The sequence below is a fragment of the Diospyros lotus genome, chromosome 14 (genome assembly GCF_014633365.1).
Source record: "Diospyros lotus cultivar Yz01 chromosome 14, ASM1463336v1, whole genome shotgun sequence".
NCBI classification, from domain to species: Eukaryota; Viridiplantae; Streptophyta; class Magnoliopsida; order Ericales; family Ebenaceae; genus Diospyros; species Diospyros lotus.
This window is the reverse complement of record NC_068351.1, coordinates 2,912,993-2,940,725: the sequence shown is the minus strand read 5'-3', so window position 1 is coordinate 2,940,725 and position 27,733 is coordinate 2,912,993. Positions and strand designations below refer to the sequence as shown.

General features: G+C 38.6%; 1 protein-coding gene across 4 annotated transcripts in view; it reads right to left on the bottom strand.

Annotated features, from left to right (window-relative positions):
* LOC127789977 (thioredoxin-like protein AAED1, chloroplastic) overlaps positions 1 to 27,426 on the bottom strand; it is a 31,642-nt gene extending 4,216 nt beyond the window's left edge. The window contains exons 1-4 of one of the 4 annotated variants that reach the window (XR_008020706.1): positions 25,866 to 25,959; positions 25,736 to 25,781; positions 13,003 to 17,235; positions 3,490 to 3,596 (exon numbers count right to left, since the gene is read on the bottom strand). Coding sequence is in view for 1 of the 4 variants with exons in the window: in XM_052319134.1 (XP_052175094.1) it covers positions 25,736 to 25,781; positions 25,866 to 26,008; positions 27,133 to 27,363 (420 nt within the window). In the remaining 3 variants the exon portion in view is untranslated. Of the gene's footprint in view, positions 1 to 3,489; positions 3,597 to 13,002; positions 17,236 to 17,471; positions 18,130 to 18,216; positions 25,709 to 25,735; positions 25,782 to 25,865; positions 26,009 to 27,132 lie in introns of those variants that run through there. The other 3 variants (XR_008020705.1, XR_008020707.1, XM_052319134.1) reach the window with 3 other exon arrangements.
* Between the last annotated feature and the right edge of the window lie 307 nt (positions 27,427 to 27,733).

The following is a 27,733-nucleotide window of genomic DNA, read 5'->3' as shown; positions in this document are numbered from 1 at the left end:
AAAACCAGGAATTCCTTCTAATCTTTCCAACAAAATATTTATCATGCGGGGGATGGAACGACACTCTTTCATTGCTACAAGTATGGATTATTGTAAAGAATAAAACAAGTGTTTGGATATTTCCTTTGACCCCACAGTGTTATATTACTTATTTGACATGAATTGTTTTCCTCTCTTTGAGGTTAACAGTAGACCCTCCTTTCATCTTGTTTATAGCTGATTATTTGTCTTAGGGTTTGGATCTAAAAGTTTTTTTACCTCTTCTATATGGGGTTGCTATCCTACTTGGCAGTCATTTCTCCTGTTGATTTTTTTTCATAAAAATTTTAAATTAAATCCACAGTTTTAGTATCAGAAAAACATAATGATGCAGGTAGCCTTTAACTTATAGTTATGAAGTAACTTTTTACCATGGCAGCAGCACAGTATGATGTATTTTCTTTAACAAGCTGGATTCTACCCACTTGCAAATATTGGATTCTACCACATCCCTAACCCTGAGACAGAACTGATATGGCATTAACCATTGCTGGGAGTTCAATCGTTGAGAGAGACAGAAAGAGGCGCACACACTAAATGCTGGGTTCAATCTTCAACCCAGTAACTTGAACCCAGCGAGGAATTGGTAGGTAAGGAGAGAGCGGGGATGAAGAAAGGAGTTGCCACTGCCACCATTGCCCGAAAAGGGAGAGAAAAAGTGTGTGCGTGCGTGTGTGTGTGTGGGGGGGGGGGGGGGGGGAGAGGGAGGGAGAGAGGGTATTTTTGAGATTCTAAAAATTTTAACAGCTGTTATTTGACAACCAGGGGAAAGTGATGCAAGGTTTTAAAAGTAAAAACGCATTTTCTTTACTAGATATTCCATGTCACAATTAATGTTAGCATTATTCTTAAGTTAACTTTCTTGTTTTGCAAAACATCTACAACTACAAATGACTAATTTGACAAAGCATTTCAATCTCTTTTCATTTTATTTAAATTTGCTTATCTTGTTGATAAACTCTGCCAACAGGTTGAGTAACCCCCTCAACAATTCCAATGTTGACAGTGTTCATCCTATTTATATCCATTCTAAAGCTCGGATAAAAGAAGAGGGCTGCTTTATGTAACTGACAGCCAGCGTAATTCTCGTCAAATCAAACATCATGAAAAATTTCTAAGCCCGCCTAATGGGATTAAGGCTTGTGTTGTTCTAGTTGCTAAGAAAATAAGAAATAGAGATAAATACTGATTTCTAGCTGTTCAGACAATAAGAAATAAAGATGATATTAAAAGTGTTGGAGAAGATAAAAGAGAAAATCTAAGCTATGACCGAGAGGATAAGAAGAGGAGATATTAAAGATAGAGATGAAGGAGAGATCCAGCTGCAAAGATAAGGATATTCCTTAAAATCAGATAAGGAAATCCAGATTTAAATTGATTTTAATCTAAAGAATGATTGTTGTAATCTACACCTAAATATTAGGAGTGTAATCTGGTCCTAAATTTTACGAGTTTTCTTAGGAAACTCTTTGTATATATTTGCATCCCATGGTTCAATGAATTTTATGGAAGTTATTTCATTCATGAAACTTCTAGTGAGTTTACTCTTCGAAAAGCAACCAAATGAAGTCTACTTCACCAACCATTAAGAATAGAGGCAGACACCCATCTAGAATACACAACATCATCAAGAAAGGAGAGCTCCAATTGGCCCAAGGTACTGCAGCCAGGAAAATAATCCAGTATAAAACTTTCATCTCTAGAAAAATCTTTGCTGCAAAGTACTGTCAGTCTATACCACAAGCAAAAGTTGAAAGAATCAAGTGAGAGTTTATTCTGAGTTCCTACAACTTTATGATGTTCTTTCATGAATTGAATATGATCTTGCAATTTGATTTCATAGGAAGCCCTAACACAAGGCAACACAAGTTCATCCTCTTGCTCCATTATTTGAGAATGAGTTGCCACTCTTTCCATTATCACAATGTTAAGGTCTAGAGCTTCCTTTATACAAATAAAGAATTGCAGTTCTTTTATGGAACCATACTCCAGGCGCTCTGCTGATTTAGACTTAAATTTCACTACAGTTGAGTCATGTTTTAATGATGAATAAACCCGTGACTGAAAGACTGATGGTTTTGTGATGAGAAAATTAAAGTTGCAGCTGTCTGAAGGTATTGGATAATGGCAATAGTTGCCAAAGGAATCACCAGAAGAAAACAGGTGACCCTTCCATCGACAGCTCAAGTTAAGGGATGAGATTTGTCCTGAGGATTGACTGAAGCCTCACTGAAAAGAACCCGGACAACCAAGGACCAAGTCAGGGCCCTAGCCAACCCAGTCAGGGCATTGGATGAATGCCTTAAAAAAAAATTCACAAAATTTCTCTTTGGTCTCAAGCCACCTACACATTGAAACGCATTAAATGCTAGATCAGATGAATGATAAAGGCTCGAAAACGTTCAGAACTGGAAATCTCATATAAATGGGGAAACACGGAAGGACAAAATAAGGAGAAGACAACATTCAATTAAAAATATCACTTCACTTAAGGGCTAGGGCATTTACTAGACAAGCAGCAAGAATATGTGGATTTCAGAATCGGCAAAATCATAATGATGCAGGTAGCCTAAAACTTACAAACACAGGGCAACATTTTTCTATGGCAACAACATATTGTGATGTAATTGCTTTAATAAGCTGGTTCTACCACCTTGCAAATATTGGATCCATGTTGTAGATCTAGGAGGATTGTTATTTTGGAAACCACACTAATAATTATGGACAACAAATTAATGTTGCCCTGTTTTATGCTTTCCCACATCGACTAGACAACACGAAATACTTTTGCCTATAAGCTTCACATTTTGAGATGGAAATTGCCCCAGGCCCAGTAGTGCAGACATCTAATAAAAGAAGGGGCACACATGCCACGTTCCACGTCGTATAAAAAAAAAGAAAAAGAAAAGAAAAAACAAAAAATTGAAAAAAAATAATAATTTTCACCCCGACTGTTTTACGGGCATGGAAATGATTGAGAAATAAAATGGAATTTAGTTTATTAAATATTCCTTATCACATTTAACTTTTATGTTCTTTTTAATAAATCAAGTTTTTGATTTGCAAAACCTCTACAACCAAAAATTAAAAAAAATTGACAAAATATTTGTATCTTTCAGTTTGGTCTCAAGCTACCTACCCATTCAATCACATTAAATGCTAGATCAGATGAATGATTAATTCTCCAAAACTTTCAGAATTGGAAATCTCATATAAATGGGAACACATGGAAGGAGAAAATAAGGAGAAGAAAGCATTCAATTCAAAATCTATCTCAATTCATTCAAGGGCTGGGTCATTTACTGGATGAGCAGCCAGAGTATTTCGATATCAGAATTGGCAAAATCATAATGATGCAGGTAGCCTTTAAGTTACACTTAAGCAGGAAAGTTTGGGCATGGAACAAAGTCTGATGATACAGCTTTGTTAAGCTGGATTCTACCTGCTTGCAACCATTGGATAGATGTTGTAGACTTAGGAGGATTGTTGTTCTAGAAACCGCCAATAATTACGGACAACAATATCATAGTGCCCTCTTTTACGGCTTCCCACATCGACTGGCACCAAGAAACACTTTACCATATAAGCTTCAGGTTCTGCTACGGAAATTACACACCAACCAAGCAGTGTATACATCTAACAAAAGGAGCACACATGCCACGTTCCACGTTGCAAGCTTCATGCAGTAAAATAATAAATAAATAAAAATAAAAAAATGATTTTTTTTTTTCATTTTCACCCTTGATGCTAAACTGGCATGGAAATGCTTGAGAAATAAAATTGTATTTGGTTTACTAAATATTCCTTATCACATCTAACTTTATTGTTCATTTTATTAAATTAAGTTTATTGATTTGCAAAACTTCTACAACCAAAAATAACAAAATTTCAGAAAGCATTTTTATCTATGTTCATTTAAATGAAATTTGCTGCTTCTTTTTTTTTTCATAAGCAAAGCCAGCAGGTCAACTTAACCCCACAACAATTCTAGGTTCAAGGTGTCTTCCCTACTTATAGGTTTTGCAAGCACGGACAAAAGATGAGGGTGGCTTTATATTGCCAATACTGAGCACAGCTCTCATCAGACAAAGCATGAAGAAATTTTTTTGACCCAACCTAATGGGATTAAGGCTTGTGTTGTTCTAGTTGCTGAGAAAATTAAATTTGCAGCTCTTTGAAAGCTCCCTCAATAATGGCAATATTCGTCAAAGGAATCACCTGAACAAAAGTGGTGACCCAACCATTGACTGCTCAAGTATAAGGAATTAAATTTGTCCAAAGGATTGAATGTAGCCTCACAGAAAAGAGCCTGCACGACCAAGGAGCAAGAAATGGTTACAAGCTCAGTGGAGGCATCAGTCCCCTGTTGGAGGCACTTGATCCATCAGCAGGGGGCACTAGCCACCCAACTGGGGCATCAACGGCTGAATGCCTTAAAACAAAATTCCTATTTAGTCTCAGGCCGCCTACACACTGAAAACATTAAATGCTAGATCAGATGAATGATTAATTCTCCATAACTTTCAGAATTGGAAATCTCATATAAATAGGAACATGTGGAAGGAGAAAACAAGGAGAAGACAACATTCAATTCAAAATCTATATCAATTCATCCATGGGCTAGGTTATTTACCAGATGAGCAGCAAGAGTGTTTCGATATCAGAATTGGAAAAATCATAATGATGCAGGTAGCCTTTAACTTACAAATAAGCAGGAAAGTTTTGGCATGGCAAGAATGAACTGTTAAGCTACCTGCTTGCTGTCTCGACCCCAAGGATATAGTAGTAATAGTATATTACATGTATTGTAGTTGGTTGTACCTTGTTGTATTGTAGCTGTTGTACCTTTCAGTTATTGTAACTGAAAGGCAGACAAGCCTATACATAGGCTACATGTTAGAGGATAGGGCACTGTGCAATAATACAAGAATCTTTTCCCTCTCTCTCTCTCTCTCTCTCTCTCTCTCTCACCTCTGTCTATTCCAATTTTCCCTCCAGTTCTCTCTTTTCTCGGTTTCCACCTAAAACACCCTAGCTCAGATCTAAGGATCTAACATTTGGTATCAGAGCAAGACAGTCCCCGGAAGTTGATCAGAGACAACTTCTCAAAGCAAGCAGATTGAAGAAATGGCGGAAGGAACAAGAATGAAGCAATTGGAGGTCAGACTCGACACCATGAAGCTAGGATTGCGCCAAACTCAGGAGGAGTTAAGCCGTGGCAGAGTTGAAAGTGCTGCCGAAAATGCTGCTACCAGAGAGGCAGCGCAGGAACAGGAGAAGGGATTAAAGGAGGAAATCTCCAGAGTTAATAAGGAATCCACCAGTTTCGGCCAAAGGTTAGACAGTGTTCTGAACATGTTTTTGAGGATGCCTCGAGCTAGCCTGCCAGTGGATTTTCCTCCAATATCCACTGCAGCTCTGGTCCTAACAGGAGCTGGAATTCTACCTCATGCTCCTGATCTTCAGGAAGCTGAGGAACAGACATTGAGCAGGAAATTCAAGTTAGAGACTCCTATCCAAGTCTGGTTCACACCTATGCCAAGTTTAGAGATTCCGATCTTTGTAGGAGATAAACCTACGTGGTGGATTAGGCAGTGCAAGAGTTTTTTCCACTACTATCATGTGGCTGAAAATCAGAAGGTGAATTTGGCAGCAGCATATCTCAACGATATGGCTGATGCCTAGTTCCAGGGATGGAGTACGAGGACTGATTTTAATTGGCAAAAGTTTGTGAATGATTTTTGTGACTGATTTGGTGAGAGGTCAATGACAGGTGATCGAAGAGTTCAATAAACTGAAGCAAGAAGGTTATGTCATGGACTACCAGGTCAGATTTGAAGAATTGTAGTCATTGATGCCCAATTCTCATCTGACCTTGAATGAGTCCTACTTTGTATCTAGCTTCATCAGTGGCCTAAATGACAAGCTGAGGCCAACTGTGAAGATGATGCATCCTACTACGGTCAAGCAAGTGGCTGAAAAGGCTAGGCTGCAAGAATTGGCATTGGAAGAAACTTTTAGAAAGCACAAGATCCTAATGGAAATGCAGCCTTTGATTAGTCAGCAGTCAGAAGAAAATTCTTGGACTGCAACATCAGGACAGAATCAAGTAAATCTGAATCCTAGGGTTTATACGATATAAACCCTAATTCAGTCAAAACTCTTTCTATGGAGCAAAGGAGACGGTTAGGATTGTGCTACAGATGTGGAGAAAAATTTAGTCCAGAACACCAATGCAAAAGACAATTAATATAGGACTAGATGAAGAAAAAGAAGAAGAGCAAGTAGGGATTGGATGAAGGAATAGTAGCCAGTTACTGTAATTTCTCGGGGACAATAAATCTCTCAAGAAGGGGAGAATTGTCACGACCCTAAGGATATAGTAGTCATAGTATATTACATGTTTTGTAGTTGATTGCAACCTTGTTGTACCTTTCAATTGTTATTGTAACTGAAAGGCATACAAGCCTATAAATAGGCTACATCTTAGAGGATAGGGCATTGTGTAATAATACAAGAGTCTTTTCTCTCTCAATTTCTTTGATCTCTCTCCCTACTTCCTCTGTTCTCTCTCTCTCTCTCTTTCTCTCTCTCTCTCTCGCCTCTGTCTATTCTAATTCTCCCTCCAATTCTCTCTTTTCTCGATTTCTACCTAAAATACCCTAGCTCAAATCTAAGGATCTGACATTTGCAAACATTGGATAGATGTTGTAGACTTGGGAGGATTGTTGTTCTGGAAACCACACCAATAATTATTGACAACAATTTAATAGTGTCCTATTTTATGCTTTCCCACATCAACTGGACACCAAGAAATACTTTACCCTATAATCTTCAGGGTCTGATATGGTAATTGTGAAGCTTAGGAAATAAACCTAGCTTTTAATATGTATAAAACCACTTAATTAAATCCATAGACTATACACCTATATATATATACAAATACAATAGGCCATGGGCTCTATCATAGGATTAACCCTAAACTATAACCATATAACTCAACACTCCCCCTCAAGCTGGAGCATATATATCATATGCGCCAAGCTTGCTACAAATATACTCAATTCGAGGATCCTGAGAGACTTAATGAAGACATCTGCTAACTGGTCATTGAAATTGACAAAATCTGTGGTAATACAGCCAAATAAAATCTTCTCTCGAATGAAGTGACAATCTATCTCGATATGTTTGGTCCTCTCATGAAAGACTGGATTGGAAGCAATATGTAATGCAGCTTGACTGTCGCAAATTAATCTCATCTGTGATATCTCCCCAAACTTGAGCTCCTGAAGAAATTGTTTTAACCAGATAAATTCACACGTTGCCAAAGCCATAGCACGATATTCTGCTTCGGCACTCGACCTAGCAACAACCTCATGCTTCTTACTTTTCCAAGATATTAGGTTTCCTCCAACCAGAACACAATATCCTGAAGTAGACCGTCTGTCAGAAGGAGAACCTGCCCAATCAGCATCAGAATATCCGACTACTCGAGTATGACCTCTGTCCTCATACAATAGTCCTCTACCTAGAGCTCCCTTAATATACCTGAGAATCCGGACTACCGCATCCTAGTGGCTATCACAAAGAGACTGTAAAAACTGACTGACAACACTGACTGAGAAAGAAATATCTGGGCGAGTGATAGTGAGATAATTAAGTTTTTCGACTAGCCTGCGGTATCTTCCAGGATCAGCAAAAAGCTCCCCCTGTCCTGGTAAGAGCTTTACATTAGGGTCCATAGGAGAATCTATAGGTTTACAATCAAGCATCCCAGTTTCTTCTAGAATATCTAACACATACTTCCGTTGAGAGATAACAATACCAGAACTGAACTGAGCAACTTCTATGCCAAGAAAGTATTTAAGTAACCCCAAGTCCTTAGTCTGAAAATGATGGAAAAGATGTTTCTTCAACTGAATAATACCATCCTGATCATCACCGGTAATAACAATATCATTCACATAGAAAACCAAATATATACACCTCCCATGTGATGTGTGTTTATAAAAAATCGAATGATTAAACTCACTACGAGTCATACCAAAGTCTTGAATGACAGCACTGAAACGACCAAACCAGGCTCGATGAGACTGCTTCAACCCATATAGTGAGCGATGGAGTTTACAAACCTGCCCAGACTCCCCCTGAGCAACAAACCCAGGAGGTTGCTCCATATAAATCTCCTCCTGAAGCTCACCATGTAAGAAGGCATTCTTAATGTCCAGTTGATACAACGGCCAGTGGCGCATAGCTGCTATAGAGAGAAACAAATGCACAGATGACATCTTAGCAACAGGGGAAAAAGTGTCACCATAGTCAAGGCCATAAACCTGAGTATACCCTTTGGCTACCAAACGAGTCTAAAGGCGATCAACTTGCCCATCAAGACCCACCTTGACAGTATAGATCCACCGACAGCCGACAAGAGATTTCCTTGGGGGTAAAGAAACCAAATCCCAAGTGCCATTGGAATGCAAAGCAGTCATCTCATCCACCATTGCTTGTCGCCACCCCGGATCAGAAAGTGCCTCACTAATAGTCTTAGGTACTGAAACAGAGGATAAGGAAGACACAAAAGCACAAAAAGGAGACGAGAGATGGTGATAGCTAAGAAAATTATAAATGGGGTGAGGATTGCGAGAAGAACGGGTACCTTTCCGAAGGGCAATAGGAAGCAAATCCTCAAAAGGCAAGACCGCGGCAGGTGGAGAGACTGGAGCAGGATGTGAGGCAACAGGAGTCGCTGAAGTAGTAGGAGATGCGGGAGAAGGCGCACCGGGAGGAGACCGAGGCTGATGACGCCGATGATAAACCTGCAATGGGGTAGAAGAAGGAACAGGGAGAATAGGAGCAGGAGGACTCGCGAGAAGAGGGATGGCCTCAGAAATGGGTTGACACTCGGAATGAGGCGAAGAGTAGAAAGGAGACGACTCAAAGAAGGTAACATCCGCCGAAAGAAAATAACGGCGAGTATCAAGAGAATAACACCGATAACCCTTCTGAAGGCGAGAGTAACCAAGAAAAATGCACTTGATGGACCGAGCAAACAATTTATCATGACTGGGAGACAGATTATGGACAAAACAGATGCAACCAAAGACACATGGAGGAAGAATATACAATGATTGATCAGGAAACAAGAGAGAGTGAGGAATCTGGTGTTGAAGAACCGATGAGTGCATCCTATTAATGAGATAGCAAGCAGCAAGAACAGTTTTAGCCCAAAAGCGAAAGGGGACATGATGATGTAGAATAAGAGTGCGAGCAGTTTCAATCAAATGTCTGTTTTTACGGTCAGCAACTCCATTCTGCTGTGGTGTATATGCACAAGACGACTGACGCAAGATCCCCTGAGAAGACATAAAGGTAGTAAAGGGAATAGAAAAATACTCAGGGGCATTGTCACTGCGCAATACTTGGACAGAGGTATGAAATTGCGTTTTGATTTCAGCACAAAAGGATTCAAAAATTGAGAATAACTCAGAACGATTTTTCATTAAATATAACCATGTGCAACGAGAATAATCGTCGATAAACGTTACAAAATATTGAAAACCCAAAACAGACACAACACGACTACGACCCCAGACATCAGAATGAACTAAAGCAAACGGGGACACAGCCCGATTATTGACACGCTTTGAAAAAGAAGTGCGAGACTGTTTTCCAAGTTGATAAGACTCACAATGAAAAGACGACAAACTAGATAAACTGGGGATCATCTTCTGAAACTTAGCCAAACTAGGATGTCCCAAACGATTGTGGAGAAGAGCAGGAGACTCAGTCACCGAGCAAGCAATAGGTGATGCAGGAAGGTTGAGATGATAGAGACCCTGCGACTCACATCTGACGCCAATCATCTGTCCCGTACCACGATCCTGGATAGTAACAGAATGATCATCAAAGGTGATAGAACAATTTAAGGCACGCATAAGTTTACTAACATAGACAAGATTAAAGGGACAATGAGGAAGATAAATGACAGAATCTAAAGGCAGAGAAGGTAAGGGTTTGGCAGTGCCAATAGCTTTAGCAACCGCTTTGGACCCATTGGCTAATGTTACAGAAGGTAAAGAAATAAAATTAGTAAAATGAGAGAACAAATAGGGATTACCAGAGATATGGTTAGAAGCACCTGAGTCCAGGACCCATGGTCCCAAAGAGGATGACTAAGCGAGATAGGCAGTGGAATCACCAGAATGGGCGACAGAAGCAACTGTGGATGAGGTTTGCTAGGACGTCTTATACTTGAGATACTCATCATAGTCAGCCTCAGTGAGAATGACAGATTGCGGTGGATGACCACCAAAGGACTCAGATCGAGAACTATCATCATGAGCAACATTAACATGAGAGGGCGGCCATGCAACTTATAACATTGTTCCTTAGTATGCCCCCACTTGTGACAATAGTTACACTTGGGGCGTTTGCCCCGATTACCATGATCTCCGCCCTGGTCGCCACTACTCTAAACCTGAGAAGCGATGACTGAATGATTACCTGCAGAAGAGGGAGGCATCGTAGGAACAGATGAAACCAGAAAAAGACAAGAATACACTTCATCCATAGTAGGTACAGTAGGACTAGCAAGAATCTGATCACGAACAGGAGCAAGCTCAGGACCAATGGCAGCAAGAGTACACACCATGAACACCTTGAAGAACTTATCCCGCTGAGCTAGATCTGCTGCAGCAGTCTTACCAGTAGGTAATAAGGAGTTAAATTCAGTTTTAATAAAGGCCATCCGACCAAGAAAATCAGGAAGAGTCAAACCCTGTTGTCGTAAACTGAGCAGATTAGACACCACTGAATACAGGCGTTGAATGTCATTAGTGTATAACGCCTTGGCCTGAGTCCACAATTCACAGCACATGGTATAGTTAGTATAGATCGGATGAAGAGAGGAATCAATTGACTGCCACAAGAGACTGCACAACAGAGCATCAGCTCTCTGCCACTCGGGTTTGTTTGTGGTCACATTCTCGGCCTTGTTAGTTAGATGATCCTATAAGCCTTGACCCATACACCATAGTTCAACCACCTTGGATCAAGAGATATAATTGGAACTACCCATCAACTTCTCAGTAGCAATAGCTGGAGAGGGAGACAAAATACCAGAAAAGGAGCCAGATTTACTAGTACCAGCCATGTTGGATAAAAGGGAGCCCTACAAGATCAATAGATCTGAAACCAAAGGGTTAAATAAACCAAAAAATAAATGCTGGATGATCCAGCACAGAGAATAGGTACGCTGGAGCGACGGCAGATGGCGGATGCCGGTGACCGGCGGCCGCGGATGGCAGTAGATGGCGACGAAACCACCTGGGCTGGGATGGACTGAAAGAGGTGAGTCCAATGGTGAAGACGGCGTTGCGATCGGAGCACTGGTGAGAGAGATCAGAGCAAAAATGTCTCCGTGAACAGTGCGAGAGAGGCGGTGCGTGGCAGCGGCAATGGAGACGATCCTCCGGGGGTCAACAGATCGGAGGCCAGCGAACGCAACGGCGGTGGTGGTGTGCGTGATCAGTGGCTGGACGGTGAAGACCCGCAGCTGACCAGTAGCGCGCGTGGTAGAAACGTAGTGGGTGGCACGGCAGGCTACGGCGGTCGGTGGCGACGTGACCGACGGTGTTCGTCGGTGATGTGGGAGGCGGCGGGGGCTAGGGTTTGTATGGTGGCTGCTAGGGTTTGTATTAAAAACTAGGGTTTGTGTTTTGGCTCTGATACCATGTGAAGCTTAGGAAATAAACCTAGCTTTTAATATGTATAAAACCACTTAATTAAATCCATAAACTATACACCTATATATATATACAAATACAATGGGCCATGGGCTCTATCATAGGATTAACCTTAGACTATAACCATATAACTCAACAGTAATTGCACCCAAACCAACTAGTGCATACATACATCTAACAAAATAAGGAGAACACGTGCCACATTCCATGTCCCGAGTTGCATACAGTAAAATAAATAAACAAATAAAAAGACAATTTTTTAAAAAAAAATCATTTTTACCCTTGATGTTAACAAGCATGGAAATGCTTGAGAAATAAAATTGTATTTGTTTAGTAAATAGTCCTTATCACATTTAAATTTTTAAATAATAGATTAGTTTTGCAATGCCAACAACGAAGTGGGATGTTATAGCTTTGTTAAGCTGGATTCAACCTGCTTGCAAAGATTGGACAGATGTTCTAGACCTGGGTGGACAGATGTTCTAGACCTGGGTGGATTGTTGTTCTAGAAGCAGCACCAATAATTATGGACAACAATTTAATAGTGCCCTGTTTTACACTTTCCCACATCAACTGTACACCATGAAATACTTTTCCTTATATGCTTCAGATTCTCATATGGTAACTGCCCCCAAACGAAGTAGTGTACACATTAACAAAAGAAGGGGCACGCATGCCATGTTCCACATCACAAGTTGCACGTAGTAAAAAAGAAAAGAAAAAAAAATTAAAATTTTAATTTTCACCCTAGATGTTAAACAAGCATGGAAATTTTCTAGAAATAAAATTGTATTTAGTTTAGTAAATATTCTCTATCACATCAAAATTTATTTTTCTTTTTAGTAAGTTTAAGTTTTTTGATTTGCAAAGCTTCTACAACCAAACATTACAAAATTTCACAATGCATTTTTATTTGTTTTCACTTAATTGAAATTTGTTTCTTCTTTTTTTTCCAGAAACTCAGTCAGCAAGTTGAGCTATCCCATCAACAATTCTAGCATTCAAGGTGTTTCCCATATTCGTAGTCATTCTCAAGCTCGGATAAAAGATGAGGGCAGCATTACATGGCTCACAGTCAGCACAGTTCTCTTTGGAAAAATTGTCATGAAAAATTTCTGATCCCAACCTAGTGGGAATAAGTTCTTGTTGTTGATAAAAATTAAACTTGCAGCTCATTGACGGCTCCCTCAATAATGGCAATAGTCACCAAAAAAATCACCTGAACATAATTGTGACCCATCCATCGAATGCTCAAGTATAAGGGATGAAATTTGTCCTAAGGATTGAATGTAGCCTCATGGAAAAGAACCTGAAAGACCAACAACCAAGTAAAGGATACAAGCTCAGTGGAGACATCAGTCCCCTGCTGGAGGCACTTAATAATCAATCAGCAGAGGGCACTACTCAGGCCACCTATCTGTTGAAAATCATTAAATGCTGAATCAGATGAATGGTTAAGTCTCCAAAACATTTAGAATTGGAAATCTCGTGTAAATGGTAAAACATGGAAGGAGAAAATAAGGAGAAGACAACATTTAATTCAAAATCTATCTCAATTTGTTCAAGGACTAGGGCATTTCCTGGATGAGCAGCAAGAGTGGACAACAATTTGTTCAGATTTTGCAAAATCATAATGATGCAGGTAGCCTTTTACATAAACATATGCAGCAAGGTTTTGCCAAAGCAACAACAAACTTGGATGTTTTAGCTTCGTTAAGATGGAAGCCACCTGCTTGCAAAGATTGGATGGATGTTGTAGACCTAGGAGGATTGTTGTTCTAGAAATGGCACCAATAATTATGGACAACAATTTACTAGTGCGCTCTTTTACGCTTTCCACATCAAATGGACAACATGGAAAACTTTTCCCTATAAGTTCAAGTTCTAATATGCTAATTGCACCGGAACCAAATAGTGTGCACATCTAATAGAAGAAGGGGCATTTGTGCCACGAGCCACGCTTCATGTCACAAGTTGCAGGCAGTAAAAAAATAATAAAAAATATGAAAAAATTTAATTTTCACCCAAGATGTTAAACAAGCATGGAAATGCTTGAGAAATAAAATTGTTTTGAGTTTACTAACTATTCCTTATTATACCTAACTTTATTGTTCGTTTTAGTAAGTTGAGTTTTTTTTTTTATTTGTGAAACTTCTACAATCAAAAATAACAAAATTTCACAAAGCATTTTTATCTATTTGAATTTACTGAAATTGACGACTTCTTTTTTTACATAAACTCAGCCAGCAGGTTGAGTTATCCCCACAACAATTCTAGTGTTGAAGGTGTTTCACTATTTATAGGCATTCGCAAGCTCGGATAAAAGATGAGGTGGAGTTACATAGATGACAATTACCACCGTTCTCATCAAACAAGGCGTCATTAAAAATTTCTAACTCAACCTATTGGGATTAAGGCTTGTGTTGGTTTATGTTGAATCAGAGAACTTGATTGAGGTCTAGCCTCTTCATTTAGAGTTTATAGTAGGAATGTACAATAATTTTCTCCTAAAAATAAGGACTAATTGACAACTCATTGACAGTTATGACAGCTAATTACATTTATTTCAATACTCTCCCTCAAGCTGAAGCATATAGGTCATATGCACCAAGTTTATTACAAATAAAACTAATACGAGGACCCCGAAAAGACTTAGTGAAGACGTCTACCAGTTGATCGACTGAATTGACAAAACTAGTGGCAATACATCCAGATAAAACATTTTCTCTAATGAAATGACAATCAATTTCTATATGTTTAGTCCTCTCATGAAAAATAGAATTAGAGGCTATAAGCAAGGCGGCTTGATTATCCCAAATTAATTTCATTTGCGTCACCTTGCCATATTTGAATTCTTGAAGCAATTGTTTCAACCATATAAGTTCACATATAGCCAAGGCCATAGCACGGTATTCTGCTTCAACACTAGACCTAGCAACCACATCCTGCTTCTTACTCTTCCAAGATACCAAATTGACACCAATTAGAATACAGTACCCAGAAGTAGAGCGTCTATCTAAAGGAAATCCTGCCCAATCAACATCAGAATACCGAATCACCTGGGTATGACCCTTATCTTCATATAACAATTATTGACCTGGTGCGCCTTTGATATATTTGAGAATGTGAATGGCAGCATCCCAATGATTATTACATGCAGACTACAGAAACTGACTAACTACACTAATAGCAAAAGAAATGTTTGGCTGAGTGATAATGAGGTAGTTTAGCTTTCTAACGAGTCGGTGATATCTACCAGGGTCAGATAATAGCTCCCCCTATCCTTGTAAGAGCTTGATATTTGGGTCCATAGGAATATCAACCGGTTTACAGTCAAGCAAACCGACCTCTTGAAGAATGTCTAAGGCCAAGAATATTAGCCTCCTTTGTGAAATAACTATGTCGCTTTTGGACTAAGCCACTTAAGGCCAAGAAAATATTTCAACTTACCCAAATCTTTAGTCTGAAAATGGTTGAAGAAATGTGTCTTCAATTGAAGAATACCATTCTGATCACTTCCAGTGACGACAATATCGTCCACATAAACCACTAGATAAATGCATTGACCATTTGATGAGTGGTATAAAAAAACAGAGTGGTCGGCCTCACTGCGATTCATACCAAATTCCTGAAGAACTGTACTAAACTGTCCAAACCAAACTCGCGAGATTGTTTCAACCCATAAAGAGAGCAGCGAAGTTTGCATACTAATCCAGACTCCCCCTGAGCAACAAAGCCAGACAGTTGCTCCATATAGACTTCCTCTTGAAGATCCCAATGAAGAAAAGCATTCTTAATATCTAGCTAATAGATAAGCCAGTGATTCATCGTGGTAATGGATAAAAACAAGTGTACGGAGACAATCTTAGCCACCGGAGGAAAAGTGTCAGTAATCCAGCCCAAAAATCTAAGTGTAGCCTTTGGCAACCAGACGTGCCTTAAGGCGATCAACCTTCCCATCTGGACTAACCTTCATAGTATAGATCCAACGACAACCAACAGTAGATTTACCAGGAGGAAGAGAAACTAAGTCTCGAATGCCACTAGAATGTAGAGCATCCATCTCATCAACCATGGCTTGGCACCACCCTGGGTCTGAAAGTGCCTCACTAGTAGTTTTAGGGATAGCAATAGAAGATAAAGTGGACAAAAAAGCATAATAGGGTGAAGCCAAGTGATGATAGTTAAGGAAGGTGTAGATGGGGTGGGGGTTGCGAGTAAAGCGTATACCTTTTCGAGTGGCAATGGGCTCAAGAGAAGGTTCAACAACTGGCTCAGAAGGAATTGGCTAGGCCGAGGTAGGTGAGGATGTCGAAGCACGAGGTGAGTTAGCAAGTTCTTTGTCAACAGCCACAGGAGGATGTGGAAGGCGATGATAAACCTGAAAGGGACATTCAAGGACAGTAGGAGCAGTATCAAATGAGAGAGAACAAAGGTAAAGAGTGGGAAGAACCTCAAAAACGGGACGACTCCTGACATGGGAGGACAGAAAGAAAGGAGATGCCTCAAAGAAAGTAACATCAGCAGAGATGAAATAACGTTGCTGATCAGGAAAGTAACACTGATAGCCTTTTTGAAGTCGTGAGTAGCCAAGGAAGATGCAGTTGATAGTCTTGGCTGAAAGTTTGGGACGGCCAGGGGTCATGTCATAAACAAAACAAGTGTACCCAAAAACACGAAGTGGAAGGAGATAAAGACTTTGAGCAGGGAAAAGGATGGAGCGAGGGACCTCATGTTGTAAGACAGAAGAAGGCATCCGATTAATGAGATAACATGCAATGAGAACGGCATCAGCCCAAAAATGGGAAGGAGCATGAATATGCAGTAAAAGAGTGCGAGCAGTTTCAATCAAATGACGATTTTTGCGCTCAGCAACTCCATTCTGCTGGGGTGTATAGGCACAGAAGAATTGATATAAAATACCCTTAGAAGCTATGAAAGTAGTGAAAGGAGCTGAGAAATATTCTCTAGCATTATCACTATGGAAGGCCCAGATAGAAACATTAAATTGAATTTGAATTTCAGCACAGAAGTCCTTAAAGGTAGTAAATAACTCTGAACAGTTTTTCAATAAGAACACCCAAGTACAATGAGAGTAATCTTCAATGAAAATGACAAAGTAACGAAAACCTAAAACATAGAGAACATGACAAGGACCCCAAACATCACTATAGACAAGTTCAAAAGGGGATGTAGCCCAATTATTGACACGCTTTGAAAACGAAGTACGAGACTGTTTTCCAACTTGATAAGACTCACAATTTAAAGTGGAAATATTAGAAAAATGCGAGACCATCTTTTGTAATTTAGATAGACTCGGATGTCCCAAACGATTATGAAGAAGAGTTGAAGATTCAGTAGAAATGCAGGCTGCTAAGGAAGATGGCTTGTCGAGATAGTAAAGTCCTTGCGACTCACGTCCAACGCCAATCATCTGTCCCATACCTCAGTCCTGCACGACAACAAAATCAGCAAAGAAGGTTATGGAACAATGAAGAGCACATGTCACTTTACTAACAGAAGCAGGATTAAAGGGGCTACCGGGAACATATAAAACAAAATCTAAGGGTAACGAAGGGTACGATCATTCTTAACCAGTGCCTGTAGCGTATGTTTTGGAACCATTGGCAAGAGTAATAGATGGCAAACAAGAAGAAGTAGAGAGATAGGAAAAGAGACTTTGGTTACCAGAGAGATGATCAGTTGCACCAAAATCGAGAACCCATGGTCTAGGAGTGGTAGATCGAGTAACACAAGCAATAGAACTACTAGTGTGCACCACAAAAACAGTGGATGATGACACAGTCTGTTTAGAAGCCTGATACTGAAGATAGTCCTCATAATCACTTCCAGTCAAAACAAGGGACGGAGAGGAATGATTCTCAAATGTTTCTGTTGAGGAATTGGTTGCAACAAACTGAGTTACATTAGCAGTATGTGGTGGTCGACCATGTAGTTTGTGGCACCGTTCTTGAAGATGGCCCCACTATGGCAGTAGTTGCATTTAGGACAATTACCTCGTTGTGAGTTACTACCCTATGTCATTTCCTTGCTCTCCTCTGCCAAAGGTTTGTGATGCCAAGACGGAAGAATCAACTTGAGAACCATTGATGACTGAAGACGAGGAAGAAACCCAAAGAAGTCTAGCAAAGGTATCTTCTAGGATTGGATAATATTTGATCCTGGACCGGAGCAAGGTCAGATCAAATGGCAGTCAATCCTAGAACCATAAACAATTTATCTCGTTGCTGCAATTGTTCTTCTGTAGTATTACCAACTGGTAACAAAGAGTTGAACTCTTCTTCAGGGATTCTAGGCGGCCAAGAAATTCAGACATATCCATATCCTGTTGCATCAAATGAACAATCATGGAAACAACATAGTAGAAACGTTTGATATCATTTGTATAAAGAGATTTGGCCTTTGTCCATACCTGAACATAAGTCTTGTATGCCTTGTAAATAACATATAGTTTGGGATCAATGGTCTGTCATAACATATTGCAAAGAAGAGCGTCGGTTTTCTTACACGTTGCTCTCTCAGCAACAAGAATTGCATCATCTTGGAGGCAGCAAGGAGGCCCTGGCTGCAACTAGAATTTGAGTGGTTGCTCTAATACCATGTTGAATCAGAGAACTTGATGGAGGTCTAGCCTTTTCATTTAGATTTTATAGTAGGAATGTACAATAATTTTCTCCTAAAAATAAGGACTAATTGACAACTCATTGACAGCTAATTACATTTATTCCAACAGTTCAGTTGTTGAGAAAATTAAATTTGCAGCTCTTTGGAGGCTCCTACAGTAATGGCAATAGTCGCCAAAGGAATCACCTGAACAAAATTGGTGACCCATCCATTGACTACTCAAGTACAAGGAATGAAATTTGTTTGAAGGATAGAATGTAGCCTCACAGAAGAAGAAGAAAAAAAAACTAATAACCAAGGGCCAACTAATGGTTACAAGCTCAGCAGAGGAATCAGTCCCCTGTTGGAGGCACTCGATACATCAGCAGAGGGCATAAGCCACCAAATCAGGGCATAGAATGAACACCTTAAACAAATTTTCTATTTGGTCTCAGGCCACCTACCAATTGCCGCATATTAAATGCTAGGTCAGATCAGAAGAATGATTAAGTCTCCAGAACTTCAGAATTGGAAATCTCATATAAATGGGAAAGTGTGGAAGGAGAAAAAAAGGAGAAGTCAACATTCAAATCAAAATCTATCTCAATTCATATAAGGGATAGGGCATTTACCAGATGAGCTGCAAGAGTATTTCGATTTCAGATTTGGAAAAATCATAACAATGCAGGTAGCCTTTAACTTACACATAAGCGGCCATGTTTTTCCATGGCAACGACAAAGTGGGATGTTATAGCTTTGATAATAGGATTATTGATCTAGAAACCACAATTTAGGCCTGGTAGGATTGTTGTTCTAGAAAGCACACCAAGAACTATGGACCACAATTTAATAGTGCCCTGTTGTACGCTTTCCCACATCGACAGGAAACCATGAAACAATTTTCCATATAAGCATCAGATTTTGATATGGTAATTGTCCCCCAAACAAAGTAGTGTATACATCTAACAAAAGAAGGGGCACTGATGCCATGTGCCAAGTTGCATGTTGGAAGTTGCACACAGTAAAAATAATTATAAAATATAAATATACAAAAAAAAAATGTAATTGTAGTTAGCTTACTAAATATTCCTCATCAAATCTAACTTTATTGTTTGTTTTAGCATGTTAAGTTGTTTGATTTGTAAAATTTCTACAACCAAGAATAACAAAAATTCAAGAAGCAATTTTATCTGTTTTCAGTTTATTGAAATTTGCTCCTGCGTTTTTTTTTTTTATAATAAACCAGCAGGTTGAGTTATTCCCTCAACATTTTAAGTGTTCAAGGTGTTTCCTTATTTAAAGGCATTCTCAAGATCAGACAAAAGATGAGGGCAGTATTACATAGTCAACAGTGAGCGCAGTTCTTGTCAGACAAAGCGTCATGAAAAAAACTGACCCAGCCTAATGGGATTAAAGTTTCTGTTGTTCTAGTTGTTGAGAAAATCATGCTTGCAGCTATTTGAAGGCTCCATTAGTAATGGCAATAGTCACCAAAGGAATCACCTGAACAAAATTGGTGACCCATCCATCAACAGCACAAGTATAAGGGATGAAAATTTGTCCCAACACGACCAAGGACAAAGTAATTGTTACAAGCTCAGTGGAGGTATCAGTCCTCCATTAGAGGTACTTGATCCATCAGCAGATGGCACTAGCCAAAGATTGGGGCATCGGCTGAATGCTTTAAACAAAAGTTCTATTTGGTCTCAGGGAGCCTACTCATTGGAATGCATTAAATAATAGATAAGATGAAAGATTAAGTCTCTAAAACAATCGGAATTTGGAAATCTCATATAAATGGGAAAGCATGGAAGGAGAAAATAAGAGAAGACAACATTTAATTCAAAATCTATCTCAATTCGTTCAAGGGTTAGGGCATTTATTGGATGAGCAGCAAGAGTATTTCAATTTCAGAATTGGCAAAATCATAATGATGCAGGAAGCCTTTAACTTGCACATAAGCAGCAAAGTTTTGCCATGGCAACAACCAAGTGGGAGGTTCTGGCTTTGCTAAGCTGGTTTCTACCTTCTTGCAAAGATTGGATAGATGTTGTAGACCCAGGAGGATTGTTGTTTTAGAAACCGCACCAATAATTATGGACAACAATTTAATAGTGCCGCGTTTTACGCTTTCCCACATCGACTGGACACCACGAAATACATTTCCTTATAAGCTGCAGGTTCTAATATGGTAATTAGCCCCAAAAGAAGTAGTGTATATAATAACAAAAGAAGGGGCACACGTGCCACGTGCCACATGCCACGTTCCACGTCAAGAAAAAAAAAATTAAAAAAAATAAAATTTTTAATTTTCACCCTAGATGTTAAATAAGCATGGAAATGCTTGAGAAATAAATATTCCTTATCACATCAAAATTTTTGTTCTTTTTTGTAAGTTAATTTTTTTTATTTGCGGCACTTCTAAAACAAAAAATAACAAAATTTCACGATGCATTTTTATCTGTTTCCATTTAATTGAAATTTGTTTCTTCACCTTTTTCAGAAACTCAGCCAGCAGGTTGAGTTATCCCCTCAACAATTATAGCGTTCAAGGTGTTTCCCCTATTTATAGGCATTCTCAAGCTTGGATAAAAGATGAGAGCAGCATTACATGGCCGACTGTCATCCCAGTTCTTGTTGGAATAATCGTTGAAAAATTTCCAACCCAACCTAATGGGATTATGGTTTATGTTATTCTAGCTGTTGAGAAAAATTAAATTTCCAGCTCTTTGATGGCTCCCCCAAAAATGACAACAGTCGCCAAAAAAAGAATCACCTGAACAAAACTGTGATCATCCATCGAATACTCAAGTATGAGGGATGAAATTTGTCCAAAGGATCGAATGTGGCCTCACAGAAAAGAACCTGAATGACCAAGGACCAAGTAAAGGTTACAAGCACAGCGGAATCACAGTCCCCTGTTGGAGGCACTAGATCAATCAGCAGGGAGCACTAGCCACCTGATCGAGCATCAGCTGAACACCTTAAACAAATTTTATATTTGATCCCAGGCCACCTGTCTGTTGAAACTATTAAATGCTAGATCAGACGAATGGTTAAGTCTCCAAAACATTTAGAATTGGAAAACTCATATAAATGGGAACACATGGAAGGAGAAAATAAGGAGAAGACAACATTCAATTCAAAATCTATCTCCATTCATTCAAAGGTTAGGACATTTACCGGATTAGCAGCAAGAGTGTTTCGATTTCAGATTTGGCAAAATCATAATGATGCAGGTAGCCTTTAACTTAAAGATAAGTGGCAAAATTTTGCCATGGCAACAATGAAGTGGGATGTTATAGCTTCATGAAGCTGTATTCTACCTGCTTGCAAAGATTGGATAGACGTTGTAGGCCTCGGAGGATTGTTGACGACAATTTAACAGTGCCCTGTTTTAGGCTTTCCCACATAGACTGGGCACCATGAAATACTTTCCCTATAAGCTTCAGGTTCTGATATAGTAATTGTCCCCAAACCAAATAGTGTATACGTCTAACAAAATAAGGCACACACGTGCTATGTTCCACATTTGCACGCAATAAAAAAGAAGTATAAAAATACAAAAAAAAATTGAAAAAAGCTTAATTTTCACTCTAGATGTTAAACAACCATGGAAATGCTTGAAAAATAAAATTGTACTTAGTTTACTAATTATTCCTTATCACATCTAACTTTATTGTTCCATTTAGAGAGTTAAGTTTTTTTATTTGCGAAACTTCTAAAACCAAAAATAACAAAATTTCACAAAGCATTTTTTATCTGTTTTCATTTAATTGAAAAAAAAATCATAAACTCAGCCAGCAGGTTGTGTTATCCCCTTAACAATTCCAGTGTTCAAGGTGTTGCCCCTCTTTATAACCATTCTCAAGCTCAAACAAAAGATGAGGGTGGCATTACATAGCCAACAGTTAGCACAATTCTCGTCTTCCAAAGAGTCTAGCAAAATTTCTGACCCCAATGGGCCCAATCTAATGGAATTAAGGCCTGTATTGTTCTAGTTCTTGAGAACATTAAATTTTCAGCTTTTTGAAGGCTACCTCAGTAATGGCAATAGTCGCCGAAGGAATCATCTGGACAAAAGTGGTGACCCACCCATCAACCGCTCAAGTATAAGGGATGAAATTTGCCTGAAGGATCAAATGAAGCCTCACGGAAAAGAACCCAAAAGGCCAAGGACCAAGTAGTGGTTACATGATCAGCAGAGGCATCAGTCCCCGTTAGGTGCACTTCATCCTTCAGCAGATGGCATTAGCCACCCAACTGGGGCAAAGGCTGAACGCCTTAAACAGAATTTCTATTTGGTCTCAGGCCACCTACCCATTGAAACGCATTAAATGCTAGACCAGTTGAATGACAACAGCTCCAAAACTTTCAGAATTTGAAATCTCATATAAGTGGGAAAGTGTGGAAGCCTGGAAGGAGAAAATAAGGAAAAGACAACATTCATTGCAAAATCTATCTCCATTCATTCATGGGATAGGGCTTGTAGGGGACAAGCGGGCAAGAATATTTCAATTTCAGATTTGGCAAAATCATAATGATGCAGGTACCTTTAACTTACACATGCGCGGCAAAGTTTTGCCATGGGAACAACAATGTGGGATGTTATAGCTTCGTTAAGCTGGATTTTACCTGCTTGAAGATCGGATAGATGTTGTAGACCTAAGAGGATTGTTTATCTAGAAACCGCATCAATAATTATGGACATCAAATTTATAGTGCCCTGTTTTACTCTTTTCTACATCGACTGGACACCACGAAATACTTTTTGCTATAAGCTTTAGGTTCTGATATGGTACTTGCCCTCAAACCCAGTCTTGTAGACATCTAACAAAATAAGGGGCACACATGCCACATTCCATGTTGTAAAGATAAGAAAACAGAAATAAAAATGTAAATAAACTAAAAACAAGAAAACTTTAAAAAAAAAAAAAATTCACTCTAGAATTCAATAAGCATGGAAATACTTGAGAAATAATATGGTATTTAGTTTATTAAATATTCTTTATGACATCTAATTTATTTTTCCTTTCAGTAAGTTATGTTTTTTTATTTGCAAAACTTCTACGACCAAAAATAACAAAATTTGACAAAGCATTTTTATCTGTTCTCATTTTGTTGAAATTTGCTTCTTTTTTTTCATAAATTCCGCCAGCAGGTTGAGTAATCCCCTCAACAATTCTAGTGTTAAAGGTGTTTCTCCTGTTTATAGCCCATTTTCAATCTCTGATAAAAGAGGAGGGCAGTGTTATTTCGCTGACAGTCAGTGCAATTCGTGCCTTTCAAAGCATCATGAATCTGATCTGACCTAATGGGATTAAGGCTTTTGTTGTTCTAGTTGTTGAGAAAATTAAATTCGCAGCTCTTTAGTGGTTCTCTCAGTAAAGGCCATAGTTGTCAACGGAATCAACTGAAAAAAACAGCTGACCCTTCCATCGACTGCTCAAGTAAAAGGGATGAAAATTGTCAAAGGATCAACTGACACCTAAAGGAAAAGAACCCAAACAACCAAGGACCATGTCATGATTACATGCTCAGCAGAGGCATCAATCCCCTGCTGGAGGCACTTGACCCATCAGCCAATGGCACTGAACACCCAATCCTGGCATCAGCTGGATCCTGGATGCCTGAAACAAAAATTCTATTTGATCTGATTCCACCTGGTCGTCAAAACAAGTGAAATGCTATACCAGTTGAATGATAAAGGCCCCAAAACATTCATAATTGGAATCTCATTTAAGGAAAGGTGGAAAGAGAAAATGAGTAGAAAACATCAATTCAAAATTGATCTCAGTTCATTAAAAAGAAAGGGCATTTACTGGATGAGCAGCAAATAGTTGAAGTGGAGGAGTTCATTCTAAGGTCCTACAAGTTTACACCTTTTCTTTTAAGATGGGAATATTATTTGATTTTGTTAAGAACTTGATAAGCCCTAACTCTAGGCAACACAAATTCATCCTCTTGTTCCTTATATTTGAGAATGAATTGCTACTCTTTCTGAAATCATAACACCAACATCTAGAGTTTACTTACTGAAAAGAAGAATGGCAATTCTTTTGTGGAAGCATAACTCCGGCTATTGTGCTCATTGTACCAAGATTAGATTTGTTATTACTTCTGTATCTTTAATTTGAAAACATCAAATTTAGTGCATACTATGAACTCTGATTTGTTTCTTTGTTAACAAGATAAGATGGGTGAGATGGAAGTATTTGTTACCAGACCACTGTGTCTCACAAAAATAGAGTGGGATCTAGTATCCTAAGGAGGTTTATAGGTTATTCCAGGATAAATGGATTGTGAGGTGTCTCAGGGTAACTCCAAAGATACTAGATGCAGAAACGACAACAAAAATACTATGATGCTTCAAAAAGCAGTTCTGCTGTGTAAGCACGTGTATAAATAGGAACAATTTTCTCTTCCAGAGTTCCAGATATGCATAGATCTAGAACAACACGAACATAGTTTCAGTTCAGTAAACTTCCTAAAAAGTCAACCATCAACAAATAAAATTATTCTACCTGTAAGAGTCAAGGATAATAATCCATCTGTTGAAAACAAATTCACTTTGTGATGGAGGACATCCAAAGCAACCTCTAAAGACATATAAGAAGAGTCTTAAAATTGATTCTAAGGCCCAAGCATTGATTTGGGATGCTTTTTATGAAGAAAAGCCTCTTAGAAGCTTCATTAGGCTTTATTTTGATACATAATGTTTCCCAAGATCTTTTTGTTAACTCTAATTATTTGTTAGGTTTTATTTATAATCTTTTCCTGGTATTATTATTAATAGTTTTAGATTTTGTTCAGTTTTCCAATAGGAAATCCGTCCATTTTGTTTTGTTTCCTAATAGGAAAAGGATTTCCTAATCCAGGTAAGAATAGTGTTGCTATTGTAAATCTCTTTCTCATTAGTGAAGAATCCTCAATTTCCTCCAAGCATTGATGCGTTCTTTGAGTTGTGAGATGCAATTCTAACCTTTAGATTGATGCAAAAGGAACTCAGGTGTGATGCCTAGAAAATATTTCTCTTTCTCCCTAATCTTTCAATTTCCATTCTGATAACCCTACCTTACGTCCAGCCCTGTTCTCAACACCCAAATCTCATCTTCTGAGCCATATTTTGCCTCTAAATTGCCTATCAACCAGTTACATACCTAAACCCTATTCTTCCATAATTTCCCTAGCCTTCTAACCCTAAATAAACCACCTGTCATTAGGTATTATCAGAATACCAGATCTGTCCTACATCACTTTGTCATTTGATGAATTATACATACATGTTTAATAACATTGTTAAAGAGAAAAAATAAACTAATCATTACCTTTCTGGCGGCAAGATAATCAGCACGTCTACGACAAAGGACGCATCTGTAGAAAAACAACAACAATATAAGTAACTGTTTTATTAGCAAAATTTCATATATTTACTCCATAACTTTAGATTGAAAGTACCCAAAATGACGAGCAAATGCTACAACAGCTTTCCTTCCTTTCCACAAATCAGAAATTGGTATACCATCCCCATTCAAATCAAACACTTGAACCGTATCCAGTAAGCGCGTGATATCTTCACTCACCACAGAAGATCCAATTCCTGTTCTACGTCAAGAATTCAATTATCCTATGGATGAGATATATGTCAATACGAGTTTTTTAAGGAGCATCTGTGATTCAATCACTTATTTTGCAGCGAGGTTGAACTTGTTGCCTACATATTTCCCAAAACCAGTTCATTTAATCTAGTGGTGGTTTTGGAACATAAAGTCTCTTGCAGAAACATAACCTGAAAAGTTTAACATTTTGAAACCTTTGGGATATTTTATTTTCAGAACATGAAAAAATGTTGTGTATTGGAAATATGAGGAGGATACATACATTGGAGAATTGAGAAGTCGATTATAACAATTCAGATCTGGAATTTAAAAGGGTTTATTTGGTCACAATCTCCATGTATAACATCAGTTTCATACATCTCATATGAAAACAATTTCCATTTTCCAGAACCAGCAATAATAAACTCCCTCTCCTTGTTCAGAAAATATAATAGTAATGGAATAAAAATGATGAAAAAACTTCCCATCCATTCTCCTCCAAGGCCTTGTTATTGGTCTCCCCTTAATTGGGGAAGAATGTATGGAATAGAAGTTGATGGAAACTTCATTTTCTGTGTATTGACAAATTTAAACTTAATAATTTTATAAAAACTCAAAGCTTTTGTACCATGTTTTCTCTTGATTTCTGTGTGGGGTGAACAACTAGATTAGTAAGGAGTGGCAGAGTTGCCCCCAAACATTACCATCAGACTTAAAAAAACTTCAGCTTTTAACAGGGTATTGTTATTTGTTATTTCATATCTTCCCATTTTGTCCATTTTCAATGCTCTCCCACACAATCCATCCCCTCCTCTTCTAAACATGGAGAAAATATTTTAACATTTTTTTCCACCAATTTTCCATTCCATCCGTTACTAGAGGCTAGAGCTCTCTCAAACAAAGCCTGAAACTGTTTCCAAGACTGGTTTGCCAAACTTGTTTTACAATCATAAAACAAAAATTCGAAGCGGACCCAATTTTTCCCAAACGGGCCAAACCATCAGCCCTCCTCGACATGATATGCATACAAGTAGCGGCAAAAATGGCCACACATACAATGAATCATATAAACGTAAACGAACATTTGCATATACAAAGAGGATAAAGAGGAAGAGTTGGAACTTTCCGGGAGAGCCAGAGACTGCTGCGACCGCGGCGGAACTCCGAGCCGGCGGCGATGAGCGGTTGATGGGATTGAGCCGGAGAGCAAAACTGACACTGTGACAATGAAGAGATGGTTTGGGGATGAATTGAGAAGAAGGGTTGTGTTTGAGGGGCTGGAAATTGCTGGCAGTTAGACAAGTCGCCATGAGCGTAGCAGCGTCCTGTCCGGGAAGATGGAAGGCCAGTGGATTCATCAGCGACCATTGTTGGAGATTCAGACGTTGATTCTTGCCAGGCTGTGGAAAGGCCAGGTTACACGTGGCAACGGCTAACTCGAAGCTTCTGGGCTTCATTTTTGTTATACATATATATATATATGGCGAATTCCATATTTTTACTAATGTATTTTCGTTTTTTTTAATTACCTAAATTTTTTATTAATTTGATTATAGTTCTAAATTTAATTTTTTAATTTTATTTTTTTATGTAATAATTTTTTTTTTATTACACCTATATACATGTATTTTCAAGTCAACTTAATTCATATATTTTTATGTATAAAAATAATTAAAATAAAATGATAAAATACATATAAAATAACATAAATTAAATTGATTCAAAAAT